Source organism: Cherax quadricarinatus, chromosome 1, assembly GCF_038502225.1.
Source record: "Cherax quadricarinatus isolate ZL_2023a chromosome 1, ASM3850222v1, whole genome shotgun sequence".
In the NCBI taxonomy this organism is placed as follows: domain Eukaryota; kingdom Metazoa; phylum Arthropoda; class Malacostraca; order Decapoda; family Parastacidae; genus Cherax; species Cherax quadricarinatus.
Window position 1 is genome coordinate 15882037 of NC_091292.1, and position 17828 is coordinate 15899864.

The 17828-nt window shown below is 40.9% G+C and overlaps 1 protein-coding gene across 2 annotated transcripts; it reads right to left on the minus strand.

Annotated features, from left to right (window-relative positions):
* Positions 1–2570: 2570 nt before the first annotated feature.
* On the minus strand, positions 2571–17385 carry LOC128686963 (uncharacterized). Of its 2 annotated transcripts, none has more exons than XM_053774287.2 (4): positions 17176–17383; positions 11675–11791; positions 8602–8676; positions 2571–3062 (listed from the first exon to the last, which is right to left on the minus strand). In XM_053774287.2, the coding sequence occupies exons 1-4, from the start codon at positions 17260–17262 to the stop codon at positions 2703–2705; spliced, it is 639 nt and encodes a 212-aa protein (XP_053630262.1). In that variant the 5' UTR covers positions 17263–17383; the 3' UTR covers positions 2571–2702. The 2 variants fall into 2 exon arrangements, with proteins under 2 accessions (XP_053630262.1, XP_053630256.1); XM_053774281.2 differs by having other exon boundaries at positions 2629–3080; positions 17176–17385.
* Positions 17386–17828: the final 443 nt, after the last annotated feature.

Genomic DNA, 17828 nt, shown 5'->3' on the forward strand with positions numbered 1-17828 from the left:
TGTTTGTAATACAGTGTTCCCGTATGAGGTAAACTGTTTGTAATACAGTGTTCCCGTATGAGGTAAACTGTTTGTAATACAGTGTTCCCGTATGAGGTAAACTGTTTGTAATACAGTGTTCCCGTATGAGGTAAACTGTTTGTAATACAGTGTTCCCGTATGAGGTAAAGTGTTTGTAATACAGTGTTCCCGTATGAGGTAAAGTGTTTGTAATACAGTGTTCCCGTATGAGGTAAAGTGTTTGTAATACAGTGTTCCCGTATGAGGTAAAGTGTTTGTAATACAGTGTTCCCGTATGAGGTAAACTGTTTGTAATACAGTGTTCCCGTATGAGGTAAAGTGTTTGTAATACAGTGTTCCCGTATGAGGTAAACTGTTTGTAATACAGTGTTCCCGTATGAGGTAAAGTGTTTATAATACAGTGTTCCCAACTATGATACACAGACAAAATAGATTTTTTTCACATTCAAAGATTTATTTCTACATGATACATTGTTTGTACAGAAACAGGCGACACTTGAAATGCATCTTGAAAGTCGATGGTTATATAAAACATTTCCGTCAAGCTTAAGCTTAACTTAAGACTACAAGGATAATAAACATAAGCTTAAGCTTAACTTAAGACTACAAGGATAATAAACATTGTATATAACAACATTAAGGTATAACAATAAAAAAATTACTAAATGAATATGTAACTCGTATATACAGTGATATTCTTTATTTTTGTTTTATTATTATCACACTGGCCGATTCCCACCAAGGCAGGGTGGCCCGAAAAAGAAAAACTTTCACCATCATTCACTCCATCACTGTCTTGCCAGAAAGGTGCTTTACACTACAGTTTTTAAACTGCAACATTAACACCCCTCCTTCAAAGTACAGTGCCTGCACTCTGAAGGAGGGGTGTTAATGTTGCAGTTTAAAAACTGTAGTGTAAAGCACCTTTCTGGCAAGACAGTGATGGAGTGAATGATGGTGAAAGTTTTTCTTTTTCGGGCCACCCTGCCTTGGTGGGAATCGGCCAGTGTGATAATAATAAAATAAAAATAAAGAATATCACTGTAAGTGATCATAAGAAAATTATTTGAGTTATAATTTAGTAAGTCTATAAGAATGTGTATATAAGTAGATAAAGAATATCATTGTAAGTGATCATAAGAATATTATATGAGCCATAGTCTAGTATATTTATAGGTTGTTATTAATATAACCAGAGTCACTACAAGATGTGTTATTATGGACGCTCACACTAGTACAACTTACACTCTCATATTATAACTTATAAAAGTCAATTTCATCTGAGAAATAACACAACTAAATAAAGTATTAAAAACAAAACAAACAAACAGATGAACTATTTCTTTAAAGCTCAATTATGAATGTAAATATATGAGAATAAGAATATAAGTTTTTAACATATTTGAGATTTAAAGAATTGTAAGTATAATTAACTGTTATAAAGAACAAACTGCAAAAGAATATAAATTTATGCCTTTTGGAAATAACTTGGTCGGAAAAGAGATAAATAAAGGAAAACATGATACCCAGTTGCAAATTTATAAAAACAATATATATTATGACCAGAGAGGAAAGATATTTTTGAAACAGTAGGAATAGGAAGACAAAATTATAAACTGATAAAAAAAAAAAAAACTGAAGCCGAAAGAATACTTCAAAGTTTTTTTTTTTCAGAGAGTGAAGGAATACTTGAAGGTCGGAAAGTATTACAGGCAGTGAGAACTTCAAGAAGAATGTGATGAAGTAATGGAGGTGAGACAGCAGTAACATACAGTACTGTAACTCTCCTCTGTTACCAGCTGATAATTACAAAATGAACCTTACATGCAAATATTATCAGATCAAAGTTATACAACCCCATTGTTATTATGTGGCCCACCTTATATGTATGACCAACTTCACGTAGATAACAGTGGCTCCCGTCCATTTGTGACGATGTCTTCAGCTGCTGCCCCTCACCACTACTTCCACTGGCTCCAGTTAAAATTCTCCGTCCTCACTCTTCTGTATTACATTAACACAAGAAGCCTGCTGCGCAGGAGAAATGTTTATCCAACAAAGATACGCAAGTGTTGCAAATACGTTTATTCTTAAATCTAAATGTTGATATTTTTGCGTTCATGCTTGACATAACAGATGAAGAAGGAAAAACAAATGAAGAAGTGCAAGGGCTAAGATGTCGCTATTATACTAAGATAGTAAACACTCCTATATATATATATATATATATATATATATATATATATATATATATATATATATATATATATATATATATATATATATATATATATATATATATATATATATATATATGCAATAAGATCACAGTAAACAGGTGATTTCAAAATAAGCAAAACAACCACTGTGAAAGAATAGAGAAATTCCAAGCGCTTTCGTGACTACTCACATTATCAAGGAATGTGAGTAGTCACGAAAGCGCTTGGAATTTCTTTTTTCTTTCACAGTGGTTGTTTTGCATATATATAAATATATATATATATATATATATATATATATATATATATATATATATATATATATATATATATATATATGTATGTATATATATATATATATATATATATATATATATATATATATATATATATATATATATATATATATATATAAATGTGTATTTGTGTGTGATGTGGTCATAGGGCATGTATATAGCGTGGTCATACTGGGACACAGCAGACAGGAATGGGGCAGCGTGAGGGATCCATCTCGTAACAGAGGGAATGATTACTCTGAGGACAGACAGGTCTTGGGTAATTGGGACACTCCCCGGATCCCTCGTAGTTACTTTCCTCGTCGTCGCTGACGATGGGAGACAAGGGAAAAGGCACGTCGTCGTGGTCATAATGTGTGTCGTCCTCACTCAATGGGGAAGCCTCGTCTGACGGGGGTTCCAACACATCTTGCGGAGTCTTCAGTTTCCTCAGCAAGCCGTCCTCTTGGGGCTCCTCTTCGGGTACTTCCTCATCTTTGAAGGGACGTAGAGTCATACCACCGCCAGCTGAATCAGAATTCTCCGCCTGCGGACACAGTATCATCTGCCAAAGGTCAGCTCATAAAGGAGAACATGGCTGATAATATATGTTTGCCTATTCAGAGATCTGACTAAATATAAATGTGCTGCCTGACTTTCTCGCGGACTAGAATCTGACGGTAAAGTAGAAAAAGAGCGACACACACACACACACACACACACACACATATACACACACACACACACACACACACACACACACACACACGGAGGGAACCAGCAGAGGTCAGTCAGAGCAGAACAGAACAGCAAGGGCAAGCACACACACAACTACTCTCAGAACCATACAACCTATCACACCATCCCAACACACACTACAATCCATACCCACAGCCTCCACCCAACACCGAGCTATAGAATCCCACAGTATGCCACCAGGTCTCCCACCCTCATAGGCCCCCCAAACCACAGTGTTGGAAAGGAAACTGAAGGTATGGTACACAAACGCTGATGGAATAACAAATAAGTGGGAGGAGTGGCATGAAAGAGTCAAAGAAGCATCACCGGACATCATAGCTCTCACAGAAACCAAGCTTACAGGTATGATAACAGATGCCATCTTTCCAACGGGATACCAAATCCTGAGGAAAGACAGAGGGAACAGGGGGGGTGGAGGAGTGGCGTTGCTGATCAAAAATCGCTGGAATTTTGATGAGCTGGAGAGAGGAGACAGCGGAGAAGAAAGTGATTACATAGTGGGAACACTTCACTCTGGAGGTCCCAAGGTGGTAATAGCAGTGATGTATAACCCACCACAGAACAGCAGGAGGCCAAGGCAAGAGTACGACGAGAGCAATAGAGCGATGGTTGACACACTGGCTAGAGTGGCCAGAAGAGCTCATGCATGCAGGGCAAAGCTCCTGATCATGGGTGACTTTAACCACAAGGAGATCGATTGGGAGAACTTGGACCCACATGGGGGCCAAGATACATGGAGGGCTAAGATGATGGAGGTGGTACTGGAAAACTTCATGTGCCAACACGTAAGGGACACTACAAGAGAGAGAGGAGAGGATGAACCAGCAAGGCTGGACTTAGTATTCACCTTGAGTAGTGCAGATATCGAGGACATCACATATGAAAGACCCTTTGGGGCCAGTGACCATGTGGTTTTAAGCTTCGAATACACAGTAGAGCTACAAGTGGAGGGAGAAGCAGGAAGGCCAGGACGAATGAAGCCAAACTACAAGAAAGGGGACTACACAAGAATGAGGAACTACCTGAACGGGGTTCAGTGGGACAAAGAACTGGCAGGGAAGCCAGTTAATGAGATGATGGAATATGTAGCAACAAAATGCAAGGAGGCTGAGGAGAGGTTTGTACCCAAGGGTAACAGGATTAATGAAAAAGCCAGGATGAGCCCATGGTTTACCCAAAGGTGCAGGGAGGCAAAAACCAAGTGTGCTAGGGAATGGAAGAAATATAGAAGGCAAAGGACCCAGGAGAATAAGGAGAACAGTCGTAGAGCCAGAAACGAATATGCACAGATAAGAAGGGAGGCCCATAGACAATATGAAAATGACATAGCAGCGAAAGCCAAATCTGACCCGAAACTGTTGTACAGCCACATCAGGAGGAAAACAACAGTCAAGGACCAGGTAATCAGGCTAAGGAAGGAAGGAGGAGAGACAACAAGAAATGACCGTGAAGTATGTGAAGAACTCAACAAGAGATTCAAAGAAGTGTTCACAGAGGAGACAGAAGGGACTCCAGAAAGACGGAGAGGTGGGGCACACCACCAAGTGCTGGACACAGTGCACACAACCGAGGAAGAAGTGAAGAGGCTTCTGAGTGAGCTAGATACCTCAAAGGCAATGGGGCCAGATAACATCTCCCCATGGGTATTGAGAGAGGGAGCAGAGGCGCTTTGTGTACCCCTAACAACAATATTCAATACATCTATCGAAACAGGGAGATTCCCTGAGGCATGGAAGACAGCAAATGTAGTCCCAATCTTTAAAAAAGGAGACAGACATGAAGCATTAAACTACAGACCAGTGTCACTGACATGTATAGTATGCAAAATCATGGAGAAGATTATCAGGAGAAGAGTGGTGGAACACCTAGAAAGGAATGATCTCATCAACAGCAGCCAACATGGTTTCAGGGACGGGAAATCCTGTGTCACAAACCTACTGGAGTTCTATGACATGGTGACAGCAGTAAGACAAGAGAGAGAGGGGTGGGTGGATTGCATTTTCTTGGACTGCAAGAAGGCGTTTGACACAGTTCCACACAAGAGATTGGTGCAAAAACTGGAGGACCAAGCAGGGATAACAGGGAAGGCACTACAATGGATCAGGGAATACTTGTCAGGAAGACAGCAGCGAGTCATGGTACGTGGCGAGGTGTCAGAGTGGGCACCTGTGACCAGCGGGGTCCCGCAGGGGTCAGTCCTAGGACCAGTGCTGTTTCTGGTATTTGTGAACGACATGACGGAAGGAATAGACTCTGAGGTGTCCCTGTTTGCAGATGACGTGAAGTTGATGAGAAGAATTCACTCGATCGAAGACCAGGCAGAACTACAAAGGGATCTGGACAGGCTGCAGACCTGGTCCAGCAATTGGCTCCTGGAGTTCAATCCCACCAAGTGCAAAGTCATGAAGATTGGGGAAGGGCAAAGAAGGCCGCAGACGGAGTACAGTCTAGGGGGTCAGAGACTACAAACCTCACTCAAGGAAAAAGATCTTGGGGTGAGTATAACACCAGGCACATCTCCTGAAGCGCACATCAACCAAATAACTGCTGCAGCATATGGGCGCCTAGCAAACCTCAGAACAGCATTCCGACATCTTAATAAGGAATCATTCAGGACCCTGTACACCGTGTATGTTAGGCCCATATTGGAGTATGCGGCACCAGTTTGGAACCCACACCTAGCCAAGCACGTGAAGAAACTAGAGAAAGTGCAAAGGTTTGCAACAAGACTAGTCCCAGAGCTAAGAGGTATGTCCTACGAGGAGAGGTTAAGGGAAATCAACCTAACGACACTGGAGGACAGGAGAGATAGGGGGGACATGATAACGACATACAAAATACTGAGAGGAATTGACAAGGTGGACAAAGACAGGATGTTCCAGAGACTGGACACAGTAACAACGGGACACAGTTGGAAGCTGAAGACACAGATGAATCACAGGGATGTTAGGAAGTATTTCTTCAGCCACAGAGTAGTCAGTAAGTGGAATAGTTTGGGAAGCGATGTAGTGGAGGCAGGATCCATACATAGCTTTAAGCAGAGGTATGATAAAGCTCACGGCTCAGGGAGAGTGACCTAGTAGCGATCAGTGAAGAGGCGGGGCCAGGAGCTCGGACTCGACCCCCGCAACCTCAACTAGGTGAGTACACACACACACACACACACACACACACACACACACACACACACACACACACACACACACATACACACACACACACACACACACACACACACACACACACACACACACACACACACACACACACACACACACACACACACACACACACACACACACACACACACACACACACACACACACACACACACACACAAGAGATAACTGCAAAAGCTAGAGGATCAGGCAGGTATAACAGGAAAGGCACTGCAATAGATCAGAGAATACCTGACAGGAAGGCAACAGCGAGTCATGGTACGTGACGAGGTGTCAGAGTGGGCGCCTGTGACGAGTGGGGTTCCACAGGGGTCAGTCCTAGGACCGGTGCTGTTTCTGGCATATGTAAATGACATGACGGGATAGACTCAGAAGTGTCTTTGTTTCCAGATGATGTAAAGCTAATGAGGAGAATTTAATCGGATGAGAACCAAGCAGGACTTCAAAGGGATCTGGACAAGCCGCAAGCCTGGTCCAGCAACTGGCTGTTGGAGTTCAACCCTACCAAGTGCAAAGTCATGAAGATTGGGAAAGGGCAAAGAAGACCACAGACAGAGTACAGGCTGGGGGGGGGGCAAAGACTATAAACCTCACTCAAAGGAAAAGGATCTTGGGGGTGAGTATAACACCGAGCAAATCTGAGGCGCACATCAACCAAATAACTGCTGCATCATATGGGCGCCTGGCAAACTTAAGAATAGCATTTCGACACATCAGTAAGGAATCGTTCAAGACTCTGTACATCGTGTACGTCAGGCCAATATTGGAGTATGCAGCATCAGTTTGAAACCCAAACCTGGTCAATACGTCAAGAAATTAGAGAAAGTGAAAAGGTTTGCAACAAGACTAGTCCTGGAGCTAAGGGGTATGTCCTACAAGGAGAGGTTAATGAAAATCGACCTGACGACAGTGGAGGACAGGAGGGATAGGGATGACATGTTAACGACATATAAAATACTGAGAGGAATTGACAAGGTAGATATGAACAGGATGTTTCTGAGATGGGACACAGCAACAAGGGGTTACAACTAGAAACTGAAGATTCAGATGAGTCATAGGGATGTTAGGAAGTATTTCTTTAACCATAGAGTTGTCAGGAAGTGGAACGATCTGGAGAGTGATGTAGTGGAGGCGGGATCCATAAACAGTTTTAAGAGATATGGTAAAGCTCATGGAGAAGGGAGAGAGTGGACCCATAGTGACCAGCGAAGAGGCGGGGCCTGGAGCTGTGAGTCGACCCCTGCAACCACAAATAGGTAAGTACAAATAGGCAACTATTCACACGCACGACTAGTGAAGAGGCGGGGCCAGGAGCTGTGACTCGACCTCTGCAACCACAGCTAGGTGAGTACACACAAACACACACACACACACACACACACACACACACACACACACACACACAGGAGCTGTGACTCAACCCCTGCAACCACGACTAGGTGAGTACACACAGTGTTTTATTGTGTTTATCTTTTCCCCGAGTTTATCAGTTGGGGAGACAAACATAATACATAATACTCAGGGAGAGCGTAGCACACAGAGCATATCGCAAGAGGCGCACATCAACCGAATAACCTCTGCAGCAAATACAAAACTGGCAAATCGAAGAGTAACTTTCAGGAATTTCGACATATTTCAGGCCCGTCTTGGAGTATGCAGCACCTGTATGGAACCCACACCTGATTAACCATAAACGGGAGGAAAACAAGAGGTTTGCAGAGAGAGTGATCCCACAGTTAAGGGATGAGTTATAAGGAGAAACTAAAGAAGCCAAACCTTATTAACATTAAAGGACTAGGAACGACATACAAAATGCCCAGAGGAACTGATAGAGTAGAAAGGGACAGGTTGTTAGAGACGTTGGACAAGTACACGAGGACACACCTGGAAGTTATAAGCACAAATGAATCATGGAGGTGTGGGGAAATATTTATTCAGCCTCAGAGTTTTCAGGAAATGGAACGACTTGGACAGTGAAATGTTATAGGCATGATAGATCTCGCGAAACCAGTTTACTCAGTAACGGCCAGTTTGAGAAGTGGGACCAGGAGCTGAGACTCAACCCCTTCAACTACAAATAGGTCATACAGAGCTAACAGCCAGACTTCCCCACGAAGGTAAAGAGGGAGAGAGTGCGAGAGGACCTACCTGCTTGCCTAGTTGCTTAATTTGCTGCCTAAGGGAAGTGATGTCAGCTTCGTCCCTCACAGTCTTCTCCATCCCCTGCCAACACAAGTTGTTTATATTCCAATGTTCGGTTTTATGTAAATAAAATAAACATGAACATTCAATATCAGCGTTGCTTTATCAGGTGTAATGGAAAATGCGATAAATCATAGAACAAATAAAGGAATGAAAGTTTAAGGAGCGTTAAGGAATTTGTGAAAAAAAAGAAGTTTGTCAGTTTATGCAAATAATGATTACTTTTTACTGTAGTAGTGTCGACACTTTTGAAGAGGCTTTAGGCAGCAGAAATATCGTGTCTGAGATCAGTACTGCATAATATTCACACCAGTACTTGGTGTGAATATTATGCAGATAACAAGAAATAAAGAAACTAGAAGGTAATGAATAAAATAAAACATTGGAACATGTAGGGGGATAATCAGGACACAGAACGTTGTTATTAAATAATTGATCACATAATTGGTTGACGAGGTTATCAATCTTCTGGGCTTCCTATGATAATTTCTGAATTATATTTGTTCCTTGATTCTTGAGTCAGACAGTCTTAGGTCAGTTCATACTGCCCTTGTTATTCTTACCAGTATAATCAATACATCCGGAGGTTGATCTGGAATTCTTTAATTATTAACCACAGTACCTAAACATTACCCCATCGTGTTTCCTGAAGACACCTGCTGGTCCTGTTCACCTAGCAGTAGATAGGTACCTGGGTGTTAGCCGACTGGTGTGGGTCGCATCCTGGGGACAAAACTGACATAATTTGCTCGCAATGCTCTGCATAACAAGGGACTTTCTATATAATATGTCACTGATGTCAGCTAGGCCTGTATACCTTGTACATGTACTTCCAGGAATAAAGATTAAAAAATGTTATGGTATATTTTATCACAGATGCTTTTAAAAATAATTAATTATAAATATTTTCCTTATGTGTGTGAGTAAAAGAAATTTTATATAACGTGTAACTTTGCGGTGCTAGTGTTGACATGTGCTGAGTGTTAGACGGTCACATATACCTAACTGCTCCACTGATCCGATCATTATATTCAAACTTCATTCAGGTAAAAAAATAAAAGTAACTTATTTTTTATGTATGTCTCACAAGTGTGATCATTCGGTCATCTGCCTTTATTAGTGAGCAATGTTTTTTCCTGGCTACTAACACCATTAGTTTTTCTTCTTGGCTGAAGTCTCTCCTCTGCTTCTTTTAACTAGCTCTCCTTGCACGTACTTACTGTATCTTCAACTTAATCTGGAATTAATGAAGAGAGCTAATAACTCAGAATAATCCAAGAAATCCGTATATCGTAGCTTATTACCACAGATTCTGAGGTCCCTCCCCAGGATGCCACCCACAACACAACTACTCGGTAGAACTAGGACATACAACCTACGTACATCATGGAATAAGAACGCATTTCTTGTGTAAATTTGTATTTGGTAGATATTAAGAAAAAAACTGTTAGGTTGGTTAATGTTAGGTCAGGTTAGGTTAGTTAAATTCAGGTCAGGTTAGTTAAGGTCAGGTTAGGTTAAGTCAGGTTAGGTTAGTTAAGGTTAGGTTAGGTCAGGTCAGGTCAGGTTAGGTTAGGTTAGGTTAGGTTAGATTAGGCTAGGTTAGATTAGCTTAGGTCAGGTCAGTTTAGCTTAGGTTAGGTTAGATCAGGTCAGATTAGCTTAGGTTAGGTTACATTAGGTTAGGTTAGGTTAGGTCAGGTCAGGTTAGCTTAGGTTAGGTTAGGTTAGGTCAGGTCAGGTTAGGTTAGGTTAAGTCAGGTTAGCTTAGGTTAGGTTAAGTTAGGTTAAGTCAGGTCAGCTCAGGCCAGGTTAGCTTAGGTTAAGTTAGGTTAGGTAGGGTCAGGTCAGGTTAGCTTAGGTTAGGTTAAGTTAGGTCAGGTCAGGTCAGGCCAGGTTAGCTTAGGTTAGGTTAGGTCGGGTCAGGTCAGGTCAGGTTAGCTTAGGTTAGATTAAGTTAGGATTCATAACCTGAAAACGTCACTGGTCTGTTTACATTGGCCATCCGCGAGACGTCTCTGTTGCGTCACATTAATAAATATAATATTTTTAAATTCAAATTCATACTCATTGATTTAATTTCTTTTATGCACAATACATATAATGTAGTTTACGTGTAATAAAATATTGTTAAGACCGAAGAAAGCCACTAGCATGCGTGTGCATTTTTGACATATAAACTGAAAAGTTCACATTTTAATGACCTAGTTATATATTATATTATTTATGGAAAGCTGTAAACCCGTGTGAGCCACTAAGTGCAAGGACTGGTTGAATTGTTATTATAATCATGGGGGAGCGCTAAACCAGTAGGATTATACAGCGTATGTGTGTGTTTAATGGGAGATATTCAGGCTCAGTTCAGGAACCGGAGAATTAGATTAGATTTTACCACCGAAGTGGCTAGTTTATTGTGCACCCCATATCCATCCTGTGGACGGTAGCGCGAGAGCATGTGGATACACAAAAGGCCTAGGAACTAGGCCCCAAAGGGTTAACAGGAATACATATGGATTTATATCTACATATCTATAGTTCACTTATCTGTTACAAGGAAATTTAGGAAATTTGCTTAGTATATCTGGTATCTTATTTTCATTAATAAGATATCTTGACATGTGAACCGGAGCACAGATCCAATTCCCTATGTCAAAAGCCCCTCACCAGCATCAAGAAACCTCTCTTGAGAGGAAGGACTGGTTGAAGCTACATTCTCCGTCCGTCAGTTGCTGCCAAACCGTTGCCTTACGTTGCGTAGAAGCTAACATGACCTCACTTCTACGTCACTGTTTTGATGTAGTACTCAGTCAATTTTTTTTTATTTTGTCTTTATTTTAAGTCAGACTGAAGTAATTTCGGTCAGTTCGGTTTAAACTTATAAAAACGCATATTTAAACAAATAGTCAGATTAAAAAATAAAGGACGTAATACGTCTGACAAGGCGACGAAAAAAATGAGCAACGTTTAAATCTGGACATTTATGACTGGTGGTGAGAGAATGATGTGTTGAATGTCTTACCTGGAAGAGAAGTAGGACAGCCAGGGTGAGTGCAGCTGCTGCTAGCAGGATGGAGATCACAGTGAAGGCTACCAGGCAGTTGATACGCTTGTTCACACCATTCTCCACCTCGAAGTCCTGCTCACCACCAGAACACAACTCTATTACATACAAGCACGCTCAGAAAACTGCATAATTGTAACATAAAAACAACTATTTGTGTTTGTTGTGTAATGGAAGTGGTGGTATGGTGCCCAGTTACTGTCCACTAGCCAAGAGTTAGTGGATTGCTGCTCGTGGCGAAATATTTCTTTTAATAAATGCCCTGAACTGTACACAAGTGTCATTTTCCATAATTTATCGGTGTCACCAACTTACCGTACCATTTAAAACTATTGGTCGAGGGACACTAGCAGAGATATTCTCTGTTTTTGTCTGCCCAGGAAAAGTTGTTTGGTGTTTGTATGTTTTGGCTGAAGTGGGTATATTTACTTCGTCTGTATGTATTTATACGTGTGCATGCATTATTAGATGTTTTAATGTTCAGATACAGTGTGAGTACCTGCATGCAGCAAGTTTCGAGGTATCAGGTAAGTATGGTATTATCTGTAAACATTCACCCAGACTCGCACTGTAGTATTTACTTCTTTTAACCCAGTGTTGCACCTGACCATGTCTGCCTCAGATAAGCTGTTCTCTCTTCGTGGTGGCGGAAGTGATGGAGCCATGGCAGATTATTATTATTATAATCAAGGGGGAAGCGCTAAACCTGTAGGATTATACAGCGCCTGGGGGGGATGTGGAAGGCATTCAGGCTTAATTCGGGGAACTGGAGCACAGATCCAATTCCCTAAATCAAGAGCCCCTCACCAACATCAAGGAACCTTCCCTGAGGGGAGAGCCATGGCAGAGATTAGTCTCATTATCAAATCTTCTCACATTGGTGTCCCTGACAACTCCCTTGGAAAGGGAAATTATTATTTTCATATGGAAGCGCTATACTTGATATAACTCACTTGATAAGGATCAACTCTTTGGAAGCTGAGATATACTCAAAGAATATTACCCTAAGGAAAAGAAGAGAAGATGTAAACTGGAAAAAGAGAAAGACGCTCCCTACACAGGTGAAGACGAAGTCACTGAGCTTCTTAGAGGGGCTAGACTATCTGAAATGTGGAAGGAACCACTAAGAAATAGAAAAATATTAAACATAAGTTAAATGATTCATATAGGATCTAGGAGAGACAGGAATTAAAATCAATTGATAAAATTGAAAGGAATCCAAAATATTTCTTTTCAAATGCCAAAAACAAGGCAAAAACCACATCCAGTATCGGGCCTTTGCTCAAACAAGAGGAAAGTTAAACGCACGACAGCAAGGAAATGAAAGATACTGAAGTCTCAGTGTGACTCTTGTATTTAGCGAGCATTAATAAGATTAAAGATCAACAAACTGAATGAATTTTTCATATAAAGTCTCAAAAACTTGTCAATGTATATCAATTTATTTTACATAACCCTAACTCCACTGGACTGAAAAAAAAAAAAAAAAAAAAACACCGACATGTCCATGCACTCTGTCCCAGGCCCAGACTCGTGAAACTCCTTGTTCATCAAAACCTGTAAGCAACTCCTTTCGTGTGCCTTAGGTATACTATGGAGAGGAAGTCTGAACACAGATGTTATTCCACAGTTGCTAAAAACAACGGATATAACCCAACTCCATGAAGGTGTCAGCAAAGTAATAGCAAAGAATTATAGCCCGATAGCTCTAAACGTCCCACATTATAAAAATCTTTTAAAGAATTTTAAAAAGCATAATCGCCAACCACTTGGATTCCCAACAGGTGCACAACCCAAGGCAACAAGGGTTTATAGCGGGTCGCTTCTGCCTCTCAAAACTACTGGACCACTATGAAATAGTCTTGGATGCACTGGAGGACAAACAGAATTCACATGTAGTATACACAGACTTTGCAAAAGCCTTTGACAAGTGTGATCATGGTGCAATAGCGCACAAAATGTGCTAAAAGAATAATTGGAAAAGTAGAAAGATGGATTATTTCTAACCAATAGAACAGAGTTTTAAGGCGGAGGCTGCCACAACGAAAAGCTCTGTTCCACAAAATACAGTACTTGCCCCAATCCTGTACCCCATCCTCATGGGCGTGTGAATGGCTCATTATTTTGTAACTTGTTCATGATTGTAACCATGTATAGACGTGTAGATGGTTCATTACCTTTGTAACTTGGTCATGATTGTGACCAGATCTACCTGGAATTCATTACCTTTGGAGCCCAGTCCCTGGACCCATTATGTACCTCTGTAATCTTTTGACTACCGCCTACAGGATGGGTATGGGGTACATAATAAAGATATTAAACTGACATCCTCATGTCTGACATATACAGAGATGTAAACCACAGCACCGTGTCTTTTGCAAATTATATTAGAATCTGCATGAGTGTCATCCATTATGAACAGTGTAAATTTCCAAGCAGATTTAGACCATGTTTTCCAGTGGGCCGCAGAAAACAATATGTTCAATGAGGACAAATTTCACTTACTCCGTTATGGAAAACTTCAGGAAATAATAGCTATAAAGGAGTGTACAACAAATTCTAACCACACAATAAAACGAAAAACTAAGGATTTGGGAGTGATGATGTCAGAGCATCTCACCTTCAAGGATCACAAGTGTCTCTTATCACATTTACGAGGAAACTGATAGAATGGGCAATAAGAACTTTCAAAACAAGGGATGCCATGCCAATGATGATTCTTTTAAAGTCACTTGTTTTCTTTAGGCTGGAATACTAGACAATGTATAGAGAACCTTCACTGCACGTATTTGTTCAGTTAAACTCCATAATTACTGGGAACGTTTGAAGTCCTTTGACCTGTACTCCCTAGAATGCAGGCGAGAAATACATCATAATTTACACCTGGAAAATCGCAGAGGGACTGGTCTCAAATCTGCACACAGAAATCAATTCCTATGAAAGCAAAAGACTAGGAAGATGATAATAATAATAATAATAATAATAATAATAATAATAATAATAATAATAATAATAATTTCAACAAACCAGCCGTATCCCACCGAGGCAGGGTGACCTAAAAAGAAAAACGAAAAATTTTCTTTTAAAATTCAGTAAATTATGCAGGAGAAGGGGTTACTAGCCCCTTGCTCCTGGCATTTTGGTCACCTCTTTCGACCTGCATGGCTTGCAGAGGAAGAATTCTTTTTTACTTTTCCATGGAGATCAGGCAAATAAAGAAGAACAAGAACTATTAAGAAAATAAAAGAAAACCCAGATGGGTTTGTAAAAATATATATGCGTGTACATGCATGTGTAGTATGACCTAAGTGTATGTAGAAGTAACAAGATATACCTGTTATCCCGCGTGTTTATGAAACAGAAAAAAGACACCAGCAATCCTACCATCATGTAAAACAATTACAGGTTTCCGTATCACACTCACTTGGCAGAGCGGTAGTACCTCCCTGGGTAATTGCTATCTACTAACCTACTACCTAGGAATAATAATAATAATCTTTATTTCTATAAGTACATGTATAACACATACAGGCCTAGCTGACAACAATGATATATTGCTATACAGAAAGCTCCTTGTTATGCAGAGCATTTCGGGCAAATTAGGTAAATTTTGTCCCCGGGATGGACCCACACCAGTCAACTTACTGAGAGGTGAATAGAGATATCAGGTGTCTTAAGGAAATGGGTCCTAATGTTTACATCAGCACCGGGGAGCCGAGTGCGCTAGCGGGACACCCTCCATGGTTCAACATACCTCTAATGAAAAGCAAAGGTGTCACGCGTACGCTAAGAAAAAAACCAGTAAGTGTCCGGAGCCCAAGATTGTTCAACAGCCTCCCACCATACATAAGGGTAATTGCCAATAGACCCCTGGCTGCCTTCAAGAGGGAACTGGACAGGTACCTAAAGTCATTTCCCAATCAGCCGGGCTTAGATTCGTATGTTGGATTGGTTGTTGAGGCCCTGATCCACCCGGAGGCCAGGTCGAGAACCGGGCCGCGGGGGCATTGACTCTCGGATCAGCCTCCAGGTATTCTATGTTCATCTTCTGGTGTAGCTATTCACATGTGCACCTTCTGGCATACATGTTCAAATGTGCACCTTCTGATGTACAAGTTCACATGTTCACCTTTTATACAGATTCACATGTGTACCTTCCCGTGTACACGCTCTCATGTACACCTTTCCATATACACCTCACACACTTCTTCCCATGTGCTCTAACAATTTGCCTTTAACCTTCCCTATATACTAGCGAAAAAAAAATATGTGGGTGTGTTTTATGATGGTATAAAATCAGGGTGTTGTGAGATGATGTGATGACAAAATGTATCGTGAGTGGCTTATAACATGTTATGTGAAACTGGATACAACCACCACAGTCATGTCAGTAATGAGGATTAGTACAACGTTAGGATCACTTCTAATATATTTACGATTGCTTCACTGAGGTAGTCAAATGGGCTAGTGGACTCATCCTATTATAGCAAACATGATCACACTGATACCCAGATCCCTCACTGTCGTGAAAAAAATGCAATCATGTTGCAACCAGACTTTATACATGGTGCTCAAATTCCTCCTCTTGAAAATCATTTATTCAACAGTGCCCGGATCACCGTTCCTTTAGAAAAATCATTAATGTAAGAGTACCTAGAGTCCCACCTTATTGCAGTCAGGCATCGTTCATGGTACCAAGAGTCTGCAATTTATAGCAAGAGCTTGTTACAACATCGACAGGTAAATAATTAACTTGCTTATCAAAATATGGTCTGGATAGTCGTGGGGAAGAATGTGTTCTAAATTAATATCATAAATTACTACATGGGTGATGGGACTTCGTGTCCCTCTTTTAGTTGAGGGAAGTGTGTTAAAGGGTGCAAGTTTGGGGGAGGGTGTGTAGGTAGGAGTGGAGGCATATATGAAGGTAGGTGTTAGCGAGTTATATATTGTGATAAAGTTGCATAGTGTCATGAGACACTATTGCGAACAATTAATTAATATTGTCTGATAATAAAACTATGAACTTGTCTACCTGTCCTTTGATTACTATGTTACTCTTTTTTTTTTTTTTGCATAAGTAGGATTTCAGCATACGTATTAGTAAAAATACAATACACTTTAGCTTTGCCACCAGACATAAGTTAAATAGATACTAATAATATTAAAATAAAACCCGGTAGCCTTTTACTTAACTTTTTCTTATGATTTATCTACAAGTATTACTTAGGTTAGGTTATCGTTAATTCAGGATAAGCATTTTGGGGAGTAGCACAGCCGATGGAACAAATGTCATGCTGGGAATCGCATTTATGCTATAGAAACCGGTCTAGATGCAAGACACTTATATTTCTACTTCATTATACTATGTATAAAAAAATGACCTCAAGTATCTGAGGACGGGTTGCAACTTACGTGTGAGGTGAGCAACGGTAGGTGAGAATTGTGGCAATGCTTACATTGTACCAGTTAGTGCGGGCGTGTAGTGGCTCTACCTCATGACGGCCAGTTGGGTCTTTGACGTAAGTGGCTCTGGAGGAGGTCATGGTTATGGTAGTGGTTGAGTAGAGTGGGTCTGACAGCAGTGGGTGGTGGCGGTGCAGAGTGGGTCTGACAGAAGTGGGTGGAGTGTAGTGCCTGATGAGGGAAGGTTGAGTTTTGTCGCAGCTGTTCAAACTACACTGATAACTCCTATCTAATCATTGCCTTATCTTCTCTTGTGTTAAGACTCATTGTTTCACTACCATTGTAATCAGATTCGTGTGGTTCACAGTAGTCGTGCTACCTTAAGTGACTATGTCTTACGTGTATCCTAAAACTCGGGCCACACTGGCCAGATTTATCTGGCAGTTAGAGATGGCAAATATGATTATATTCTCTATGGGCCACGGGCAGAAACAGGAAAATGCTCTTCACCTGATGAGGCCTGAGCCCCTGTTGTCTGATCACTGACGCTATAAAATCAACGAGCTGATTTCTAAAATTTGCTTCCATTTACCTGGGCACATACTGATTAGCACATAACAGCGTAAAGCAGAGGGAAAGTGCTAAACCCCTTGGGGATCACACAGTGCCTAGGAATGGAAGGGAATCAGGTTGGGTTCAAGGAAGT